Source organism: Balaenoptera ricei, chromosome 3 (genome assembly GCF_028023285.1).
Source record: "Balaenoptera ricei isolate mBalRic1 chromosome 3, mBalRic1.hap2, whole genome shotgun sequence".
Taxonomy (NCBI): Eukaryota; Metazoa; Chordata; class Mammalia; order Artiodactyla; family Balaenopteridae; genus Balaenoptera; species Balaenoptera ricei.
In genome coordinates this window covers 128698566-128722028 of record NC_082641.1, presented here as the reverse complement: position 1 = coordinate 128722028, position 23463 = coordinate 128698566, and the positions used below count along the sequence as shown (strand labels likewise).

At 50.9% G+C, this 23463-nt stretch overlaps 1 protein-coding gene across 1 annotated transcript; it reads left to right on the top strand.

Moving 5' to 3' along the window:
• Positions 1-244: 244 nt before the first annotated feature.
• SPARC (secreted protein acidic and cysteine rich) lies at positions 245-23175 on the top strand. Its single transcript, XM_059917543.1, has 10 exons — positions 245-346; positions 10453-10522; positions 12298-12360; positions 12960-13047; positions 14445-14566; positions 16384-16504; positions 18259-18392; positions 19058-19206; positions 21328-21476; positions 21949-23175. Exons 2-10 carry the CDS (start codon positions 10466-10468, stop codon positions 21975-21977), a joined length of 912 nt encoding a protein of 303 aa, XP_059773526.1. The 5' UTR covers positions 245-346; positions 10453-10465; the 3' UTR covers positions 21978-23175.
• Positions 23176-23463: the final 288 nt, after the last annotated feature.

Here is a 23463-nt window from a genome sequence, read left to right as displayed (position 1 = left end):
CGCCCTTCTAGCCCTGGCGCACCGCTCCGTCAGTCTGTTTAGGCAACAGCTCCAGAACCCGTGTGGCAGGCGGGGGTAGGGGAGGCGGGTCAGGACAGCCCACCGCAAGGAGAGGAAGAAAGAAATGGAAGACAGAGACAGCTTTGGCTGTGGGGAGAAGGGGAGGGAGAGGGAGGGGAAGGAGGAGACACAGGAGGAGGAGGGACCGCGGGGTGGAGGGGGAGACCCAGCCCAGAGCTCTGAGTGGTTTCCTGTTACCAGGCTCTAAACCCCTCACATTCCTGCAGACCTTCAGACCGCGCGGAGCTCTTGCCTGCTGCCTGCTGTCTGCCTGCCTGCCACTGAGGTATGCATGACCCCTGCCCTGCCTGTCCCTTCTCTAGTCCCATAACCCCTGCACTCTGGTTCACTCCTCAACTTTGTGTACAAGGGAGGGGAAGCTATGCTGGGAGGTCTCTTGGATCAGAGACAGGGATGTGCATGTCCTTTGGGCTCCATCATTGCTCCCCTTAAGGGACCACGGACTTGCTGCCTGTTGCTTTTCAGGATAACTTGGTCTCCCTTTTAGGTTCGCAGAAAATAATCAGACTGTCTGATACTGAGGGAGTATTTTCTCTCTGTCTCTCTCTGTGTCCGTCTCTCTGGTTTCAGAGGCTGCCTTTACAAATGTGGCAGCCTCTTCCCTTCCTGGGAATCCGATCTGGGCACAGCTGCAAGAGGGACCGGCCGGCAGCCAGAGTCTGCCCTGCTTCCCATTCCAGAAGAAGAAACTTCCTATACTTGGTTCTTGGTCAGGGGCTCTGTTTTCCAAAAGAGACTTTGCCTGAATGACACATTGATCTCTGGAAGGCAAAGGGGGAGTCTTCATCTTTAATCAGCACCTCTGGGAAGGCTCCTGTTTCCCTGGAATTTCTCCCCTCTCAAACCCCGTCCTCCGACACACACACACACACACACACACACACACACACACACACACACACACTGATTCCAGTGCCATTCACCCTGAAATAGCACTATCTCACACACACACACACACACACACACACACACTGATTCCGGTGCCATTCACCCTGAAATAGCACTATCTCACACACACACACACACACACACACACACACACTGATTCCGGTGCCATTCACCCTGAAATAGCACTATCAGACAGTCAGTCTTGGGTTAGGCATTGTTCCTATCCTGGGTTCCCTGGGGTGTAAGCACAGGAAATGGCCAGCAGTAGCCCTCTGTGTATCTAGATCTGAAGACGCCAGACATCTGATATGGTCCAGCTGAGGCACTGGGTCTGATGGGAGGCTGGGTGGGGGGATGTGCTGTAAAGAGTGGAAGGGAGGAGGAAAGATGGAGAGGGTTCCAGGGCAACCTCCTCACATCTTGCTATGAGAAGCTCAAACTCTACACAGGCTGGTGTTAGGTCTTCTTCAGTCTATGGCTCCACTGGCTGGTTGAGAAGTGGACTTCCTTGAGTCCCTGAGGACACCAAGAGAAAAGGGGGCATTGGGGGAGGCATGTCTTCTAGGAAGCCCAGTCTGCCCCAAAAGGAACAGAGAGGCACACATTTTCCTCCAGAAAATTCTATTCTATGCAGAACACATAGAGAAACTGTTTTCTGTGGGGTTAAATTTCTATACACCCCAAGTGCTGACAGTAGGGGGAGAAGCACATCAGAAGCAAGGTGGCAGACCGAAGGCACACATTTTATGTGTAATCTTAGGTAAGTGTCTCCTCTGGACTTAGTCTCCCTGTCTGTAAAGTAAGAGGGGTGGACTTGATTGATGGTCTTTGGGGTGCCCGACGTCCTCTGCAACTTTCAAAGGAAGGTCTCTTAAACCAGAATCCACAGACTAGCTTTTGCATAGGCTTAAAGGCACCTGCAAACCCCTTAAATTTGTATATACAGTAATGTATGTGTGAGAGAGACAGACAGACAGAGACAGAGACAGAGACAGAAAGAGGCAGAGACAGCAGCAGTGTATACAAGAGGGTGTTCACAGCCTTTGGTTTTAACATATTCTCAAATGGATGCTGACCCTCCAGGTAGCCGGAGGGCATGATGTGGAAGATGGAGTGGGTGGGGACTGGAAACAAAGGTATATTTGCAGGAGGATGAAAAACTTTGAAATGGGAGTGGTTGGGGGAAGAGAGAGTTAACTCAGCCATCAGCTGCCACATCGACAAAGCCTGGAGCAGAGGGAGGGAGGGTGGGGAGGAAGGGGGCAGTGCCTGGGGGAGGAATCAACTTTTGAAACTTTTTCCAAGTCCCACCCACCAAAAGGCTCTTCTTTGCTATGACTCACTCTATGAGGAATGCGAGTTGCCACGGCAACCTTTTTTTCAGGGTCTCTGCCTGCTGGCTGGGGACTCTAGAAACACTTAGAACATCAGGCTCAGTCTGAATGTCCCCCACTCCACTCTGTCCCCAAACACCAGGACAACAAACTCTAGGTCCTGCCCTTCTGATCTCCCAGCACCCCAGGGCAGCTGTGAGGCTGTGATATGCTTCCCGCTTCCTAGACAGGCAACTTGAAGACCTGAGTTTTAATTCCACCTCTGCCTCAAAGGTGCCATTTGACCTTGAACTAATGGCTTCTCCTTTCTGAGCCCCAGGTTCCTCTTTGGTTACAAAGCAATAACAGCACCACCTCAAAGGGATACTGTGTGGACAAAACAGGGCGATGCACAGAGAAGCACTTGCTACACTGTGGCCCTCCCACTTAATCAGATGGGCTTTTAGAACTGATGAATTTATGGCATCCAAAGAGTTGGTGAAATCATCCCCAGCTTTTTTGTCTGGCAGCTTCATCATCTTGGGGTTTGGATATAACTTCCCTTTCCTAAAAGTGCTGACAGGCACATTTAAACAAAATAAATATTGTTCAAAGTCTTTTGATTTGGGCATCTTCTTATTTCCCAAGAGTGTTGTACCCTCCAGTGTGGAAAGAGCATTGGCCAAGGCAATGGCAGAGGTGGATCCTATTCACAGTGAGTGACATTTGGAAAGAAACTTCCCCTCTCTGGACCTCAGTTTCCCAATCTATTAAATGGGGAATGTAACCTAGATGGTCTCCAGGTACCCTTCCAGCTCTGAAGTCCTGTGAACCTAAATGCCAGGTGCTGCTTTCATTAGAGGGAATAGTTGGGCTACATTTTTAACACCTCCTGGCCCCCTAGTTGAAAAGGAAACAAGAGAGGAGGGCCTAGGGGGTCTTGGGTTACATAACAGTCCTGCTAAAATCTTTATACATCCGTACAGACTTGTCAACCAATAGCATGGCTGGGGTTTGCTATTCACAAGAGCAGTCTTCCTTGCTGAAAATAAGCTATAAATAGAAAAGGATGGTGGAGGAAAGGAAAGAGCTGAGGATGTGAGGTAAACAGGAAAATATGTTATTTTTGAGGTTATTTAGATAGGTAGCTATGTGTGCGGAGATAAAAAACCCATGAGGATGCCAAATATATAAACATTGATTTCACCAGCAGGCACCCACTGGCACAGCTAAAGATAAATGTCTCAATACATGAGCAGACACAGAAGGTCATGCACTCAAAGCTCTCCCTGAACGATACCCTGACTCACAGACAAGTCCCAGGGGTCCATTTTGATGCATACGCAAACTCTGACCCTCACCTACATAGGCTGAAACCGACAGATGCCGAGTCAGGTAGACATGCACAGAGTCGCACACACAGCTTCACACAGAGGTCCTCAGGTCCATAGGTCATTCATACAGATACACAACTGCTGTTCGTAGCCACACACGGATGTGCACAGCCAGATCTAACTATAGGCCATGGCAGGGAGACAGACTCCTGACCACCTGTTACATACTACAGACAGAAATTGAGACTCAGGAAGGGAGAATAACTCACTTAAAGTCACACAGCAAACTGATGCCTGAGCCACACTTTCAGATGCTTGGAAACATCCAGATGTTCAATGTGTTTTTTGTTTGTTTCATCTGAGCAGTTTGGCATCCTCCATACACTCCTCTCTCTAGAGGCAATGAGCCCTGTGAATAATAAGTGATGAGCAGGACTTCTTTCTCTCCTTTGCTGGCCTGCCATGGCCTAACCCAGCCCGCATGGCTTTGTCATTAGGGCAGCAGGATGCGGCTAAGAGGCAGCTGCTCATTTGCTTCCTGCTGGCTCCCTCCCGAACCTCCTTTAAAGGAGGAAAGGGAAGGCTGGAGCTGAGTTTTCAGCCAAGCCTGGGGATGAAAGAAATTACCTTTTCTCTACAGCACAGAGACTGGGTCCTGACCCCAACCCTGAACTCAGGGACAGCTGGGCTGTGCAGGCCCAAGGCCAGCAACCAGTGACTTGACAGAATTATTTAGAAAAAGAGCCTCCTTCTCACCCAGAAGATGTCTTAGACAGGAAATTAACTCTGCCCTCACTCATCAAGCTATAGAGCTTGATATCTATAGGGAAAATACAAATGGAAATAGCAACTCTCTCCAGAGCTGGGTTCTTTCAGAAACTTGGTATTAACCCATCTCATCTGTGGATCCTTCTGGGCCATCTTGTGTTAGTCATAGCCTTAGGATCCTGACTTGATCAGATGAAAAAATAAAAATGCAAACATCTGGATGTTTCTGAACATCTGGAAGTTTAGCTTGCTATATGACCTCGAGTGAATTATTTTCCCTTTCTGATCCTCAGTTTCCCTATCTCTAAAATCAGAAGCATGGCAAAGAGATTTCCCATGGCTTGACAACGCCAATCCATTGGTAGCAGCTGCCAGAAGAACTGTGTTCAGGATTTGAATGCCACTCTGGACTTTAGAGGAAAAGGTCATATGATTGATTAGTAATGTCTGCCACATGCACAGGAGGGGCAGGTGGAGGCATATATGCCACAGATTTGCTATCTTTAGGATGTGACAGCTTGGACACTTTGTTGTTATTTTTTCATCCCCTTCATTGTGGTCACCCAGATGCAGCAGTGGCCCCTCGGGGGAGCCAAGAAGGAGAGCCTGAAGCTCCACCCTGGGGCCTCTCCTAACCACGGTGAAACGTGGCATCTCAGATGTGTTTATAGAACCTCAGTCAGATTGATTCTAGTCTCACCCTCTGGGGCTACTTCTGAGTTGCCTCTGAACCTTTTCAAAGCTAGGCTTGAGCGCCCATAATACCATAAAAATTTCCCTTAGTTTCTTCCCTTCCAGCAAGAAATATTAGAAGTGGAAGCAGGGAGTCAAGGGGCAAGTTGGGAAAGGTGGTATTCTGAAAGATTTCTGCCTCAGTTGACTCAGAATGTCAGGGCTGAAAGGAACCTTAGGGACCCCCTGGCCCCAAGGTCTTCAAACTCTGTTCATGAAAGAACCTAGAGGCATTCCAAGGTGTCTCAGGGGGTGTCCAATTGTACAGGATTTCCAGCCCCCAACTCAACACCACTTTCACCTGCTTTTGTTTTTTTTAAATTTCAAGCTAATTCATTGAATAGATAATAGTACATTCACATGTTCAACAAATGCAAGAGGCTCTTAGCTGTTTCAAATTTGGACTTTTGCAGAAGACTTCATTGAGAGAAAGAGCTCCTGGCTTGTATGTTGAACACACTGGTCTAAAAGATCCCCCTCATTGTGCAGATGAGTGGTGCTAGGTGAGGTCCAGGGAGTAGAGGAGGCTACCCTCATCTGCATGGTGAGCTGGGAGCAACATGGCCAAAACTCGAACCCAGGACCCGACTTCCACGTCACCTCTGACTGGTTGGGTCTGCTCCCCTGGGGTGTGAGTGCTCTTGTGGCCACACTGGCCGTGATGGTGCCTCTCTGGCCTGGCTCAGCCCTCCTTCTGAGTCCCAGCTCCCTGGCGGGCCTGGCTCACTCACGGGTTCTTTTATTAGCCTCTAGACTTGTTTTCCTCTCTTTGGGTTTGTTTACCAGGAACATGTGTTTTTTGGAACCCTTGTTTGCAAGCCAAACAGTGGAAGCAAGATGCCTGGTTTGCGTCAGCAGCTCAACTGAGAGGGCAGCCTGGGGCCGGCTCTGTCACTGTGCCCACTGGGGGCTGGGCTGGTGTGCCTGAGACCAAGAGGAGCAATGTCTCCTTTCTCCAACCCAACACCTTTTCTCCCTGGGCCACAGACAAAGAGCTGGTATTCTTGCCCTGGATTTTCAAGGGGGATGGAGATTCTGGAATCTTTGGATTTTAAGATGCTCTTCCATTGCTAACCTCTTGTATTCTCTCGGGCAAATCACCCATGAGCCTTTCAAGGTAGGTGTGTTATTTGCATTTTACAAATGGCCAGAGAGGGAAAGTCACTTTCTGAAGGTCACACAAATGCTAAGTGGCAGAGCCAGGATTTGATCCTGTATATTCTGTCTCCAGAGCCCCTGGGCTTACCTTTCTGCCATACTGCCTCTATAAAAGTTGATAACCACCCTGTCTAATATGGTAGCCACTAGCCACATATGGCTACACAGATTTAATTAAAATGAAACACAGTGAAAACTTCAGCCCTTCATTTGCACTAGCAACATTTCAAGTGTTCAATAACCACTGGTGGCCAGTAGTTGCCATATTGGACAATGCAGATATAGAATATTTTCATCACCTCAGAAAGTTCTATTAGACTGCATTGCTCCATAAACTCTTCTACTCAAATTAGATTTGATGATTGCATCTCAGATGCTGTGTTTCATGTTCTTAGGGGTCTATGATTCCAAGACCCACGATCTAAAATTTTATGATTCTGAGATTTCCCCCAGTTCTGATGTTCAGGGACTTTTCAGTGTCCAGCAAGAGCCCAAAGGAGGCCCGTTATATTTTGAGGGAGATGAACTGGGGGCGCTGGCTGTACTTTTCCATCCCCAAAGAAGTGACCTCAGCTTCGGGTCCTGCTGGCAGCCAAGGATGGGTTTTCAGCCATCTCCAGAGCAAATAAAGGCAAAAGGAAGGGACTGGACGTACGGAACAGGAGGCAGGACAGGCGACGGGGTGGGAGTGCACGGTGTCTGCATCTGATGAGCACTGAGCCAAGGGAAACACACCTCCTGCCCCCCTCATCCCCCCACCTCCCAGGCTCATTTTCTTCCCTGTACCTTGGACCAGTTCGCAGCCCAACTGGGCCCCCTTCAGGTGAGCACCTAGGGAGGGAGCTGCCACAAAGGGAAACAGCTTGTGAGGTGGAGGGCATGCCAGTGGCAGAGGGGGGCAGCCTGGGTCCTCATTCAGCCCTGCCGCTGGCTCCCTGGGGCTCTGGGCAGGTTTTTTCCACGCTCCGAGCCTCAGCCTTCTCTCCTGTACTATAAGGCAGAAAGACATGCCTTCAGCCCCCAATGGGATGCCGGATTATGAAGACACTTTGAAAAGGATAAACACAGCTATCATTACAAACTAAAGAGATACAAAGAAGGGAGTTTTCATTTAAAATTGCTCATTTATACAAAAGTATTTTTATTTTCCCTGGGCACGCCAGACCTAGGTTTGATTGGCAAAGGATGGGTGCACAGCTGATAATTTCTGGATGCTGGGGTTTGACCCTGTGTTCTGACCTTGCTGGCGTTACTGATGCACCCCCTTAGCTTTGCAGGATGGCTGCCTTGCCTCTTCAGCCAGTGATGGTTTACAGAACCTCCAAGAGGGAGCTCACAGGTATGCAGGGAGTATGGTCGTGCATCCAAGAACAGTCCAGCTGCCCCCCTTCCCTCCCATCCCATCATCTGGAGGGAGAGGGTTCTGGGACTGGTGAGGTAGCACTGGGCACTGGGCAAAACCTCAAATTTGGAAAATAACTCCTCCTCCAAGATTTTGTGTCCTTAACACTCTCACTTTCCGCTTCTCTCTCCCACCCCACTCCCGTCTCCGAGCATGACCCTTTTGAGGCCCAAACCAACGCCATGAGAAGGGAGTTTGTCAGCTTGGAAGGGGCCTGAATGTTGCGTGACTTTCTCCCTCTCAACCTCAGACTCCTCATCGTGGCAGCAGGACTCAGAGCCCTCCCATGCCTGCCTGCCAGTGTGGCAGAGGCTCCAAGGGGAAAGAGTACTAGATGTGAGGCCTTTAGAAACTATAACGTACTGTAAGATGTAGAATTATTTTTCTCTTCCGGCTGCAGCACCTAGGATGGGGGTGGCAGAAAGGGTCAGTGTGCCACTGGGAAAGAGCGCAGGTGGTGAGGCAGGACAGACAGAAGAGCCGACCCACAAACCTTTCTCTGGTCAAAGAGAAGGGGCAGTTCCTCTGCTCATACGAAGGACACAGGCTCTGGAGACATCAGTCTTCCTGGCTCTCCAACCTGAAGCTTACTGCATTTCCAGTCCTAGTTGGGCTGTTTCTCTAACGATATGTCTTCTCTGTCATTGGAGCCCAGACGAGATGACTTTTTTTGTTCCTGCTATGAGTCTCACTTTGACCCTTCAACTTCAAACAATCTCAGACAAGCCCTTCATTCATGCTTTCTCTCCTGTTCCCTTCGTCCAAAGCCACATGCGGGAGTTGTTTTGCTTGTATCTTCCAAATGCGGAAGCAAGAAGGGAGATTTTTCCACCTCAACGCTTGCGGGGAGAGGGGGGAAGGAAAGCATACAGCTGTGTGAGGGGAGGAACATTCCCAAAACTGCCTGGAAAGGGGAGACTGGATTCCTCTGGGAGTTGGGGACATCGTGAAGCAAAGCCAAGCTCCCAGGTTGATTTCTTTACATTTCTGTTGGTTTTATTTCTTGTATACTCTATGAAATAATGAGGTTTAGTGTCTATTTCAATACAATAAAGGATCATTATGAAGTCTGCTCTTCCCCTGTCTGTTTCCCCAAATACCATAATCCAAGTTAAAACGGAGGATATCAGAGGGGAGGATGTATGCCTAGACCAGCATGTGCTGTGACAGTTTAAGGGCATCTTAAGGGCCCAGGCTACCACCTCAATGTTCACCTAGTCTAACCCTCTCAATAGAAGGGGGAACCAAGGTCTAGAGAGGATGAAGGATTGAACCAATACACCAAGTTAGTATTTCGACAGAACCAGAATCCCTGGCATTTAGTTCCAAGCTGAGTGTTTCTTCCATGATGCCAGGGTACCTCCCACCAAGGTGCTTGGTCAGTTGAGAAGTCTTGGGAGGAACTAGGGATAATGGGACTGATATGGAAGTTTGGGGGGACAAACGAGGGAAGATATGGTTGTTGCTCACCTTGACTAAAAGCTGCTTGGGGGCGGAGGGAGCATGCTTGCTCTGTGTGGCCACAGAAGGACCATCAGAGTAGACCAGGAGATGCTTGAGGGAGCCAGATTGAACAGTATAAGGAAGAACTTTCTAAAGCCATTTGGAAACGGAAGTCCATTCAGTTAGAACAAGAAACGAAATGTCCCCACCATAGTTCCTCAGTTAGGGATGGCATTTTGGCAGTGAACCATCAGAGGAGAGTCTGTTCCAAGATGCCTTCCAGTCATGAGATTGTTAGAGTCGAGAGCTCAGCATCTAGAGGAAGGTCACAGCAGTGACCAGGGCGGGAGAATTTTCTAGATCTCAGCTAACATCCTTTAACTGTGAAGGGGAAAGGGAAGGTAACATGAAACATATGTAAGCATTTGGATAGTTCCCACACAGGATCCAGAGAAGTGCCATCCTCCTGGGTAAATGGAGGAAAGTATGGCCACAAGTTTCCACTGGCCACACTCAAAAACTATTGTTCTTTGTTTAGAATGTAGATCTCATTGTCTCAAATTGGCAAGAGGTTGCTGCCCATTAGCTTCTCTTATTAGAGATGGGTAGGAAGCAGAAGGAAGAGGAGGGGGAGGAGGAGGAGGAAAAGGACGAGGTGGAGGAGGAGGGGAGGAGAGTTTGGGGTACAGGAAGAAAAGAATCCTAGAACACCAGGGATTGAAGGGACCCTTGAACATGATCTGGTTCAGCATTGCCAAGACTTGACTAATTAGCCAATCACCTTTGTCGAATCACTTTTTAAAAACTTAAATAAATGTATTGAGAAAGGAGACTTAAGATCACTACCATAAATGGAAAAATCTGTGTACCTTTGTCATAAATAGAAGGAAACTGTAAAACTAAACACAAAGGAGACAAAACAAATTTACTGAATTCCAGCTGGATGTAGTTTCCTGTGGAGGCTCTGAGCCAGAGGCGTACTCTCGGTTCAAAAGAGATGAGTGTTAGGTGTTAAAGACACATTAGCACCAAACTGAGACTCTCTCATATAATCAGGATTGAAAGAGAAATGAGTAGAAGCAACTTACTCCCGTGTCTTTCACTATCCTTTAACATGGACCATCTAAAATTACCTTGCATATCACAGGAATTCAGCGTCAAGGACTCTCCATCAAGAAACCTCCCCCTTGGGGACTTCCCTGGTGGTCCAGTGGTCAAGACTCCGCGCATCCAATGCAGGGGGTGTGGGTTCGATCCCTGATCAGGGAACTAAGGTCCCAAACAAAAAGAAACCTCCCCCTCACTGAACTCTCCATCTCTCTCCTCCCCACAGGGTTCCTAGCACCATGAGGGCCTGGATCTTCTTCCTCCTTTGCCTGGCCGGGTGGGCCTTGGCAGCCCCTGTAAGTACCTAAAGGTCACATCTGTTTGGTCCTACCTCCCACCACCAGCCCAGGGGCATCGAATCTGCCAGCCCTAGATGCTCAGAAGGGACAGAGACTTCCCCATCTTGAGTTAACTGTCTAATTAAAAAAAAAATTTTTTTTTAATTAATTAATTAATTTATGGCTGTGTTGGGTCTTCGTTTCTGTGCGAGGGCTTTCTCTAGTTGTGGCAAGTGGGGGCCACTCTTCATCGCGGTGCGCGGGCCTCTCACTATCGCGGCCTCTCTTGTTGCGGAGCACAGGCTCCAGATGCGCAGGCTCAGTAATTGTGGCTCACGGGCCTAGTTGCTCCGCGGCATGTGGGATCTTCCCAGACCAGGGCTCAAACCCGTGTCCCCTGCATTGGCAGGCAGATTCTCAACCACTGTGCCACCAGGGAAGCCCCCCCAAAAAATTTTTGTTTTCTTTAATAAGCTCAGAAGAAAAAGTGAATGAGGACCATTGGGTGGAGATTCCAGAGAAGAGAGATTTCCATGTAACATGAAGATGCACTTTTTAGTAATCAGAGCTTCCCAGAAAGGGACTAGAATTGCTTTAGAAGGAAGTGACCTGTTTGTCATATGAGGAATTCTAGCAGAGCGGGGGGATGCTGATGGGGATGAGGTTAGAAGGGATTCAAGCCACAGAGCAAGGGCGGCGTTAGTTTCTGAATCAGTGAGGGTTACTTGGTTGCAAGCAACAGACTCCAATCTGACTAAATTAGGAGGGAAAAGGATATAGGGGTAGATTATAAAATTCAAGGCCTTGGGGAGAACTAGAAAAGGGCAGCTCTGGGATCTGGGAGGTAAGATCTAATGGACGGTCAAGGAGGTGTTGCCATTTGAATGTTCCTACTCCAACAGTTTTCACATCTTGAGAAAATGTGTCAAGAAGATTAAAAAAATTCAAGGAGAGTCAATCTAGTTGAGTTTGGGTCCTGGGCCTGCTTCTTGGCCAAGGGATTGTGAGGCACCCTGACTGACAGGCCCTCCAAGAATCGCATGGAGAGGGCCAGCAGTGGTCATCCACTGCTACGCTGGAAGCTGTTACCAGAAGACAGAGGAAGAAACGTGAAGCGGGCAAAGAAAAGTTTCTTTCACCTATGATTCCCTCACCCTCTCTTCACTAGAAGGTGTGATGATGGTAGATGCTGGCAATCCTGATCAGGCAGTGAGATTTTGGCAAAAGATTTGGCAAGTTAGCATGACTTTTAGAAGAAGCCCCAGCCAGCCAGGCACCTCAAAGTCATATGCTATCTTGCTTCTTCTAACTACAGGTTGACTCCAAGAAGGAATCGCCAAATAATAATAATAATGATGATGATATCACGCTTGTGGGGAAGATAATGACCTCTGTTAAAATTCAGTGTTCATCCCCTCTGGGTCTCAGTTTTCCCATCTGTAAGATGAAGGGAGTTGGTCTGCATTAGCGGTTTTCAGACTTTATAGGAGCCTAAGCAGCGGAAATGCTTTTCCAAGCCAAATCTTAGATAGAAGCTCCAGATATAAATATAAAGGGAGGTGCTCCAGAGCCCCACAGGGCCCCCGTGTTTGGCTTCTCCTGTGCCTTCATCCCTACTCACAGAAGTCCCTGAGGGGCTCTGCTCGTTGGAGACCCCCAAGTGCACAGCCTTGGGGGTCTCCAACGAGCCGCTCTCCTAACTCCCCAGCTTTAGAGGTCCAGGCCGAGGCACTTGAGCAGTCAAGCTGGCCTTGGCCCTGACCTCTCCAAACCCTATTTTCACTTCCCAACAGCAACAGGAAGCCCTGCCTGATGAGACGGAGGTGGTCGAGGAAACCGTGGCTGAGGTGTCCGAGGTAGGTGGGGAGGGACCCCAGACCTGCGGCCCCTCTTTGCCCACATCTGCTCCCTGAGAAAGCCAAACAGGTGCTGTGGGTCTCCTGCTGGAACAGGCACGGCACAGATGTAAATCCTGTGTATCCCCCAATCCTGACACACTCCTGAATGCTCCCCAAACCTCCCATGGAACCTAACAGTTGGGAGCTATGATTTTGAATTTTGTTTACTTTTTAAGCTGTGGGACATTTTTTCTCAGATGATCACCCACGGTCTTCCCCATATGTAAAACAGATGAAAGCGGAGCTGCTCTGGTGTGGCCGGAAGGGTGGAGAGCTTGGCACCCCCTCTTGCCCTGGCCCCCCCGGTGGCCTCTGAGGCATCTCCATAGAGCTCTGGGGCCCTAGAGTCACAGCGGCCTGTAAGATTCAGTCTCACTTCTGGACCTGGCAGTTGCGCTCTCTGTGACCTGGGCCCAGTGCCCTTCTCTAGCTTGTCTCTCCCCATCCCTTTGTGGGTACCTGAGGCTCCAGGCAAGCCCCCTCCAGCCTTTGCCCCTTTCTTCCAGGTCTGGGATGGGGGTAGGGCCGTTTGACTCATTCTTCTCCCTCCACCCCAGGTACCTGTGGGAACCAACCCCGTCCAGGTGGAAGTAGGAGAGTTTGATGAAGGTGCTGAGGAAGCCGAGGAGGAGGTGGTGGCTGAAAGTAGGTCCCTTCCCCGTGTCTTGTCACATGAAGCCTCTGCCCTCTGCCACCTGGGCCTAAAGCGTGGGCCCAGCATGCATGAAGTTCCTTCCCAAGGAAATGCAGGGTGCGGTCCTCTCTGCAGGATGGGCCGTGGAGGAGAAACTGCCTTGACTGAAAGGTTGGGATTATTTTCTGGAATCTGGAAAGACCTATTTATAGCCAGGCCGTGAGTGTCAGGAAGGGAAGTTCTCAAGCTGCAAATGGCCTTCTCCCCTTATAGCTCTTTACTGTAATTCCAAAGTTGGGTTTCACATTCCCACTGAGGTCCCCAGTCCCATCTGGTCACTTGATGGCCCCAGAAGCTTTCACACTCATGAGCTTGTTTGATTTTCACACAGCCGTGAGGAAATAAGGCCTGGACACCTGACACAACTCATATAAGGCTACCCGTGGAGTTAGCGCCAGAGCAACCGCAATGACCCAGGGCCTCTGTCTCCCACCCACAGTGCCAGCATTCCCATCCCACACAGTGGAGATGCTTTGTACCCCAGGGGCTAATAGCACAGACTCTGGATGCGAACCAAACCAGGCTTGCCTCCAAACTGCCGCCTCTTTCTGCGATGCCCTCCGACAGCCTGCGAAGCTTCTCTGAGCCCAGCTTCCTCATGTCTTACTTGGGGAAGGGTGAAGATGGTAGATCCTTGCCCCAGGGCTGTCAGAGGATTATGAGATAAAGCAGAAGCACCCTTGGCCCAGGGCCTGGCAGGGCAGGCATCCAACAAAGGATGACTATGATACCCCCAGACAAGCGCCAGGAGGAAAAGGCTAGACGGGCTCGCATCCTGAGGGCACAGAATATTCGTTGGACCAGAGGGGCGTCTACTGAGTCATGTTCCTTCCCCTCCACGCCCCTCATCCAGTGTTTACCAGACACAGGCAGGCTCTATTGTTCAGTGTGGGCCTTGGGGCTCTGCTCCCTTTTCCTCTACAGCCACTCAAGTCTGTTTTGTTGGGCCTCACAGCTCCCTGGCTCCGTGACAACAGCTGGCTTTCCAAGTCATTTTAGAAAGTCTATTCTAAAATCCCAAAATGCCTTGCGATGATTGATCCACCGACAGCTGAGGACACAATGGTTGCTTCCATCCTTGGGGGAGCTATATGGCACCTGGCGCTCCTGGGTCCCAGACTGAGCCCCCAGCCCCCCAAGTGTGCCTGGCCCTGACCTCAGACTGAATCTCTAATCCCCAGGCTGAGCCAGCTGCTCCCCTACATGCCGATTGCTGGGTTCAGCAGAAAAGAAGGGAGGACGCAGGGCTGCTCAAAGCCCGAGTGGGGGCCACAGCCTAGGACTTCTGTCCAAGGATCCGTGTGGGGTGGGGTGGACGTGCTAACCGGGTGCCCTTGCGCTCCACCAGACCCCTGCCAGAACCACCACTGCAAACATGGCAAGGTGTGCGAGCTGGACGAGAACAACACCCCCATGTGCGTGTGCCAGGACCCCACCAGCTGCCCTGCCCCTATTGGCGAGTTTGAGAAGGTGAGCCTGAGGGACAGGGGCAGGGCGGGGGGCTGGGGTCTTCACAACACAGAGCATCTGCCCAGAACACTGCTGCTTGGTGGTCCCACGGGGCAGCTCCAGTCTCAGAAGTCCGCTCGCTAGGTGTAGTCACAGCAAGCAAGCGAGTCGGAGGGGAGGCTCTTCCCGTCACTGGACTCCAGCAACCAGCAAGAATTTACGTGGCGCCACCAGCTTCCAACTCTACTCAGACTCCAAAGGGAATACATCAACACCACCAGCCACCGGGAGAGGGGCTTTCTATATGTGGGAGCAGCTTGGCAAAGCATCAGGTTCAAAAATGTGCATTCTGGGTCAGACAGAAGGTTTACATCAAACCCCATCTCCACCAGTTGTTAGTGTGGGATCTTAGCTATGTTCCTCTCCAAGTTTTCTCACCTCTAAAAATGGCACAGAAATAGACTTTATCTCATAGGGCTATTGTGGGGATTTGTCAGATAATGTCTGGTACTTAGTAAGTTCTCAATATGTGCTATTTTTAAAAATCTTTCAAACCTGTTCATTATACCTCCAGTAGGACTCAACCATCCATCCATCCATCCATCCATCCATCCAAGTAAATACTTATTGAGTACCCATGCATGGCAACCATTGTGCTAGCGGTAACCTAGCTCAGGGCAACAAATCGAGTACCGGTACCATTCCCACAACCTCCCACCTGGCTTCTCCATCTTCAATCTCTCCCCAGTACAACTTATCCTCTGGGCTCCAAATTTTAGCATCTTTGTCAACTCTTCCCTCCTCGTCACCCCTTCACCCCCTACCACACTGGTCACCAATGCCCATCAGTTCTCCCTCTGCAGTGATATATAAGCAATAAGCGTGTGCAGGATGTTCAACGCAAGGCTCCCCTCCTCCTGACACAGCCACTTACTCAGCCACTGCCTTTGTTCAGCCCACGGCATCTCTGCTCGGCCACCCCTTCATGCAGAGACTCGCTAGGAGGACCAACATAACTCAGCATACAGTTGCACTCACTGCTAAGACTTAAGGGTATGTAGCTGGATGAAAAGGGAACAAGATACAGGCAGAGTGTGGAGGAATCCATGCACAGTCTTGCTTACTCTCCCCCTGCCATGAGGGGGTCTCACAGAACCCACTCTTTCCCCAGCTACAAAGATGAGATGTAGCCACATGTGAGCAAGGCTTCTGCCCAAGGAAGAAGCCCTTTAGAGACTTAGCACCCAACGTTTAATTGAGGGCTGGTCACACAGACATCCTCTCCCTAGCATGCACCCAAAGTCCAGACTCCAAGCAGGAAAACAGATGTTCAGCATGAACCATATTATTTGTACAAGCAATCTAGGCACAGTGAGCCACTTTCATCATTGTGGACAGTTTTCTAACAGTTCAGGTAACTGTTTACCAGCCACGTTTTCAGACTCCAGCCAAGGGCCAACATCATAAGCATGCCTTTCTAAGGATAACAATCCCAGGCCTGCTGTATTAACTCTTCTGCACACCCTGCCCTTTACCCATCCTCATCTTCAATTCATCCTTTCCATATCTCCCAGGTTTGCTTTCCCGTGTCTCAGCCCTGACTCAGTCATACCACTGCTCAGAGACCAGCAGTGGCTCTCAGCATGGGCTGAACATTGGCCTGGGAGCCCAAAGAGTAGATTCTTGTCTGGGCCCCACCACTAACTCACTGTATGACCCTGGGCTAATCACGTTCCTTGCCTGGCCCTCAGTGTCCCCATCTCTGAAATGGGCAAGGATGGCGGTACTAGCGAAGGGCTCTGGGAATGAGGGTGAGGTCCTCTATGCTTTGCCGCCAGGTGTGCAGCAATGACAACAAGACCTTCGACTCTTCCTGCCACTTCTTTGCCACCAAGTGCACACTGGAGGGCACCAAGAAGGGCCACAAACTCCACCTGGACTACATTGGGCCTTGCAAATGTGAGTCTCTCCTCGGACCCTGCCAAGCCTCCCATCTCAGGGAGAAGGCACTGAACTGGCACTGAGGCTGGCTCTGCCACTCCTGTGCTGTGTGATCTTGGGCAAATCTCTTCCCCTCCCTGAGCCTCAGGGTTCCCATTTATAAAATGAGATGATTGTCTACGAGTAGGTATCTGCATTCAGGACATGTCCAGGGAAGAACTGAGCAGTTGTGGGAGCACAAGATCAGGGAGGATTTCTGGAGCATCTCACTAGCATCCAAGACAGCTCATTTCTTTTCTGTAAAGGTGAGGAAGTTCTTCTATAGGGCTAACCACAATCTTTCCTGCTTCAACATTGTGAAGCAAAAGTGATGTTCTACCTAGGCCTATAAAGTGTTTTAAAAATACTTGAATTTGAATGCTTTAAAATTGGGGCAAGGCTGTCAGTTCCCCTTAGGCCCTGTTACTCAATACTATCATATCCTTGGCCATTTTACTCCATTACATTCCTGTCTGCCCGCATAAGACATATGATTCACCACCTTCTTCTAGAAACCTGGGAGCCAGGTGTTTGGCGGAAGGGATGCCAGGGTGTCGTCTGGCCCTTTGTTAGTGATCCCAGGTGCAGTCTCAGCTGGCCCAGGCTCCTGCTTCAGCGTGGCTGCCTCCCTATCATCGGAAACACCCAAGGCCACCTCTGCTCCCCTCCAAGACAACATCCACGCGGTGTGTCTGGTACATCCTGGCACCAGATGACACTGAGGAGGGCCCCTCACCTGCCTCAGGTGTGCAGCGTGCAGAAAGGTGGAGGAGGGGGAACCAGATTCTCCTGTGGTCAGCCCTGCTCTCCCAGTTACGGGGCCAAGGGTGTGAAATGAGAAGGCACAGCCTGGAGAAGGAAGGCAGTGGGAGGAATGCTGGTAGGAATTCCTGGGCAGTGAGACTGACACACGTGCTGAGCGGCTCTCCCGTCCTCTGGGGCGTATCACTCACTCCCTCCAACTCCTAGCGTTTCCAACCCAGATCTTCTCTTCCTTTCCCCAGCTGCTGGTGAAGAAGGTTGTGGTCCTAATCACAGAGGGGGGTTTCCATAGGTGAAAGGATGAGGGAGGGATGGACCCCTAGGCCCTCAGGCACCCGCATGCTCTGGTGCTGGATGAGGCTCTGACAGGATGGCCTTAATCGAGCCCCTTCTCTCCACACTGACCTCTAATATGTCCAACAAGAGGGTGGACTTGGATGAAATCTCCAGGTCTGACATTCTGGGATGCTAAGTTCCAAAGACCAGGATGGAATAGTATCGCTAAGAATGTTCTGGTGATTAAGCATACCTGAACCCCCACCCCAGCTAAGCGGGGACTATGGGTGGATGCTATTCCTCAGTATCCCAGCTTCAAACACCCCTCAAGAGTCAACATCATCATCGTGGGTCCTGGCCTCTGTTTTCAGGGCGCAACACCCAGAAAAATGCAAGAGCCATTGGAGGGAACCATTTCCCTCCGCAGATCAGATGAAGGCCAAGGGGACAGCAGACGTGCCTTTGCACTTGTCCACTTGCAGAGTATTCTTCCCCCCACACAGTCTCTTTTGCTCAAAAGGTGTGAAGACACTGTGGCCCAGAGAGGCTGAGCCCTGTGCTTCAATCAAGGTCGCTGATTGAAGCTTCTTGCTGGAGGAGGGCGTGGGGCGGGGAGAGCCGCCCAGCCAGTAGGTTGGCCCTCAGGCAGGGAGAATCAGGGTCTCTGCTGACCATCCTTGTGTGTTGGGCCCTAGACATCGCTCCCTGCCTGGACTCGGAGCTGACTGAGTTCCCCCTGCGCATGCGGGACTGGCTCAAGAACGTCCTGGTCACGCTGTATGAGAGGGATGAGGACAACAACCTTCTGACCGAGAAGCAGAAGCTGCGAGTGAGTGGTGTCTTTTCATCCTGTCCCAGGGCGCCTGAGCGGGACGCCTCCTGGCCCCAGGCTGGCTGGGATCCACAGTCCCATTCCTAGATCTAGAGCCCCAAGCGTAAGCCCACATCCCCACTCCAACAAGTGCCTGTATTCTGGGCGCTAGGACACAGACCCCTCCTTGCTGCCTTTGAAGGCTCCTAGAGTACGTTCACATCTTAAAGGCTCTGAGACGTCCTGTAACAAAAAGACCTGCTCACTTTGTCTCCATAAGAGATATAAATAACTCTATTCCTTTTTCCTTCTGAGTCTGTGGATCTTAAACTTTAATGGACATACCAAGCACTAGGAGTACTGATAAATGCAGCTTCCCGGGCCCCGCCTCAGGCCCACTGAATCAGTGTCTCTGTGAAGCAAGCCCCAGGAAGCTGCATCTGCACATATTCCCCAGTCATTCTGATGTGGTAGCCCTATGGGGAGCCCTTTGAGATCGCCCCAGGCCTTCATTTTTGTGGACGAGATGCTGGTACCCATCTATGCCACATCCTTTCCTCATTCTGAACCTTGGCCTTGGCTGGTCTCTGCCAGCTCTGGCCTCCTGTCAGAGGGGGGAGGGGCCTTGACTGGTCTGGACAGCCTCCCCGGACTCTTTGTCACACGCGTCTCTGCTCCCACAGGTGAAGAAGATCCACGAGAATGAGAAGCGCCTGGAAGCCGGAGACCACCCTGTGGAGCTGCTGGCCCGGGACTTCGAGAAGAACTACAACATGTACATCTTCCCTGTGCACTGGCAGTTCGGGCAGCTGGACCAGCACCCCATCGATGGGTAAGACCCCAGGCCCCCCGGATCCCAGGGAGCTGCTCTGGCTTGGCCCTGGAGTGGACAGTCGTGGGTCAGCGCTGCTAGGTGCACTAGATGTGGTCAGAAAACCTCCCAGGGGCCTCTGCTGCTCCCAGCCCTAGAGCCCACGGCTTGCCTAAGGGCTGTGGCAGGAAGGGAGAGGTGTAGAAGAAAGGATGCAGGACCGGGGGGGGGGTGGGGGTGGGGGGGGAAGAAGGCCATGAGACACTCCCTCCTGCCAGAAGAGGCAGAAGCCATTGGAACTGAAAACCCCTCCTTAACCCGGTGAGTGTTGGCCTGGGGTATCCATTCACGGAGGGAGAGCGAGCTAGGAAGGAATGCCAGACTCCTCGGGGTGGCAGAGCCAAGGTGGGGCAGCCTGTGTGCTCACGGTCCTTCAGCAAGACCCTGAGACCCAGCCCTAACAAGGCAAACCGGCCCTGGAAGTGCTTAAGGAATTCACAGAGCCAGCCCCATCCCCAAGGCAGGCCCTTGGTTTGATCGCTCTTGCCCCTGGTCGAAATGAGTTAGGAAGTGCTGTGTAACTGCCCTGCAGGATAGGCAGGGAGTCGGTCAGTGAACAAACACTTACTGAGTGTCTATTACACGCCCAGCACGATTCTAGGCAGGGGATTGAACAGTAATCAGAACTGACATGGCCCTTGCCCCCATGGAGCTCACACTCTGGGTGATGATCAGTTTTTCACAATCGAAGGAAAAAGGAAAGAAGGCTCCTGGAAGTTGCAGGTGGAAGCTGGCGCACCTGCAGCTGAGCAGGGGTGGTCACCCTCACTACCGCCTTCTGGCCTTCTTTTGCTGTGTGTTCCTGAAGCAGCACGGAAAGGAAGGCCACCCTGCTCGCACGCTGTGCCCAGGGATGCTCCCCTCGGGCAAGCTCACCGCTCCCTCCTGGTCCAGCCCCTGTGCCTGGAATCTGCCCACCCTGTGGGTGATCCGGGGGGCCTGGGGTCTCCTGAGCACTGGGAAACTCCCTGCTGCTTCTCTCCCAGGCTCTTTCCGTGGCTGGGATCCATCTGAGTCATACTGTGGAGGGGAGGGGAGGGGAGAAGTCAGGGGAACATCTGGAGCTCAGGCTGAGCAAGGAAGGGGCCAGGAGGGAGGCTTCTGGATGGAGCTGCAAGGACTGTGAGTCTGGGAAAGCGCTTCAGCCTGGGTCAGGGGATCCATCCTTCCCCTCTCCGTGTCCCAGAGCTGCCTGGTGACCTTGCTTGAGTCCCCGCCCCTCTCTGGGGCTCAGTTTTCTCACTGGTATATAATGAAGGGGGGAGGGTTCAGTTCAAACAGTGTGTGATTCCTTCCACGAGTTGGGTGGGGCAGGAGGGCCTGGGGGTCAGAGAGAAAATTGGAGTCAGGTTGTAGTCCCTTGGGGAAGAGTGTTTTGAGGACAACTAATTGAGGGCTCTGGGGAACAAGGAAAAAAATCATACATGTGCTCCAGAGTCCAGGCCAGCTGGAAGGACAGGAATGGAGGACAGTGGGAGAGAAATCAAAAGGCCTCCTTCTCACACATGACACAGTATACAAATGATAAAGTTCTGTCGACCCTCCCTGCCAATCCCAGTCTCTTCCCACGCTCCTCCCCAGAAGTCAGCGCTTTCTTCATTTTGATGCATCTCTTTTTAGCCTCTTTAATGTGCATTTGCAGCTGTGTAAATGTGTGTCCACAGAAAACATGCATTGCTGTTCCATACCAGATTTTGATCTACCAATAGCAGAAATGCTGAATATTTTCAGTTTAAGTTTCTGTGCCCTCAAATCTTAGCCAATTAGGAAACAAATGCACCTAGAGACCTGTGTTATGAACCCACGGACATCAGAGCTGGAAGGGCCCTTAGACATTATGGTCAACTCCTCCCCCTTTGATGGAGGGGCAAACCGAGGCTCAGGGTGGGCCAGGGTTGTGCTCTCAGAAACACAGCAGGTCAGTGGCAGAGCTGGGGGGAGACCCAGGATTCTGGCTTCTCGTCTTGCATTGAACATCCTTTCCTTCGGCCCCGAGGGGCAGGCTCCCTGCCTCCGTCTCCCCATGCAGGGGTGTGGGGCTTTCTCAGGCTCTCAGGCTCTCCCCCACCTCATCCCCTGCAGGTACCTGTCTCACACCGAGCTAGCCCCACTGCGTGCGCCCCTCATCCCCATGGAGCACTGCACCACCCGCTTTTTCGAGACCTGTGACCTGGACAAGGACAAATACATCGCCCTGGATGAGTGGGCCGGCTGCTTCGGCATCAAGGAGCGTGAGTGTCTGAGCAAAGGGGCCGCCGTCCTCTCCCTCTCCCTCTCCCTTCGCTGCCCTCTCTGCCGTCTATCTCTGCTCTCTGTGCCTCATTAACTCCTGTCTGCTCTCCCCTCCTGGGTGGGCCTCGCTCTCTCAGGCGGCTTCCTGATCCTTCTCTGTCCATCCATCGGGTGTCTCTTTCTCTCTCCCTTCCTCGAGCATCAGCACACACTCTGTGTCTAGCACTCCTCTGGGAAGTGGCAGGCACCTGGAGAGGAGACAGGGAGTGTAACTTGGCAGTGGGTGTTAAGTGACAAGGACCGGCCAGGGAGGGGGAGACCAAAGTTCTCAGTCATAGGCTCCCTGGGTGACCTTGGACTGGTCACCTGGCCCCTGGTCCCGGGGATGGGTGGGATCCGCCAACTCCTTGGGAAGCACATCTTCATCAACACCGACCTCCAAGTCTAATGCTGCTTCTTCTTGCTTTACAGGGGACATCGACAAGGATCTCGTGATCTAAATCCACGTCTCCACCTGCAGAACCAGATTCTTTCTCTTTGACCTTCCCCCTCCTGTTTTCCCCAATGTTTAAAATGTTTGGATGGTTTGTTGTTCTGCCTGGGGTCAAGGTGCTAATATAGACTTAAATGAGTACATTAACGGTGCTAAACATGGAAATTTTAACCCAAGTCATGCCATTCTTAGCTGTGACTCAGCTATCACGGCCTCTTGCTCATCTACTAACGGTCCCACTTTTGTCTTAACATTTGCACCTCTGCCCATCGTCTTAGTGGCATATAGGTGGAAATTTTGATCTGTTCAAGTCTGCCTTCAGCACACGTTGCATCTTTAGATTTTCTACTTTTCTGTTTGAAACTAATACTCACCGAATCAGACTTTGTGTTAATTTTATTTCAGGGTATTGGCTGCCAGGGGGGTCATCCCTATGCGGTCTGAAGGTGGGCAAAGGGAAGTAATAGACATGTGACGTTGGCAAGGATGTTTCTGGGGCTAGAGGATCAGTGGTGGGGAAAACCTGCAGAACCCACCAGCCAGAACCGCAGATAACAAATCTTGTTTGCCCGGGGCTGTAACTGAGAGAAAGAATGCAAGACTGTGTTCTGGGAATACATAAACTCTCACATAAACCCGGTTCCTCACCATTCCCCGACCCCCTCACTTTTCAGTGCTGTTTCTTTTCATATGAGGCTGTTTGTTCAAACTTTTCAGAGCCGTGGACCATCAGTCCTCTAGAATCCACCACACCTCTGGGGGGCAGATCACCACATTGTACAGGGCTGCTCCCCTCCGAACTGTCTTTGGGAGATGCAGGAGTGGGAGGGTGTTTCAGCCAGAAAGGCCAAAATCAAGAAGTGAGGCTCAGAATGTTGTAAAACAGAAAAAGTGCAGTTGGTGAATCGGTTTTGTTTAGGGTTTTTTTTTGGTTTTTTCCTCTTTTTTCACATCTGGATGGCTGTCATGAGGGATCTTTCCTTTGGTTGCTAGCATGTTGCTCCTCTTCTCCCCCACCCCTCTCTTTTCTTTCTATTAATCAAAAGAAACTTCAAAGTCAATGGGATGGTCGGATCTCACAGGCTGAGAACTCGTTCACCTCCAAGCATTTCATGAAAAAGCTGCTTCTTATTAATCATGTAAACTCTCACCACGATGTGAAGAGTTTGACAAATCTTTCAAAATAAAAAGTACTGACTTAGAAACTGCCTTCCTGAGTGGTTTTGCATGTGTCTTAGTGACCTCATTTCCCTGACACGCCAACACATGGACATACGTGTCCATACACAACTGTACAAATGCAAAGTTTTGCAAACACACTTTTATGCTTTTGTACACACACGTGCACACACACACACAGGCTTGCTTATACACAGGGAAGGTATGGTGCTTATAAGCACAGATTTAGCTTACTTTTAATTTTATGACCTGGGGGCTGACCTTTTTCATGACTGCACTTCATTATCAGAGCACCAGGCTAAGCAACTCTCTCC

Coding starts and splice junctions, on each gene's coding strand:
- SPARC (XM_059917543.1), top strand. CDS start 10,466: ATGAGGGCCTGGATCTTCTTCCTCCTTTGCCTGGCCGGGTGGGCCTTG. Junction 13,048..14,444: donor GGAGGAGGTGGTGGCTGAAA/GTAGGTCCCTTC, acceptor GCGCTCCACCAG/ACCCCTGCCAGAACCACCAC. Junction 21,477..21,948: donor CTGCTTCGGCATCAAGGAGC/GTGAGTGTCTGA, acceptor CTTGCTTTACAG/GGGACATCGACAAGGATCTC.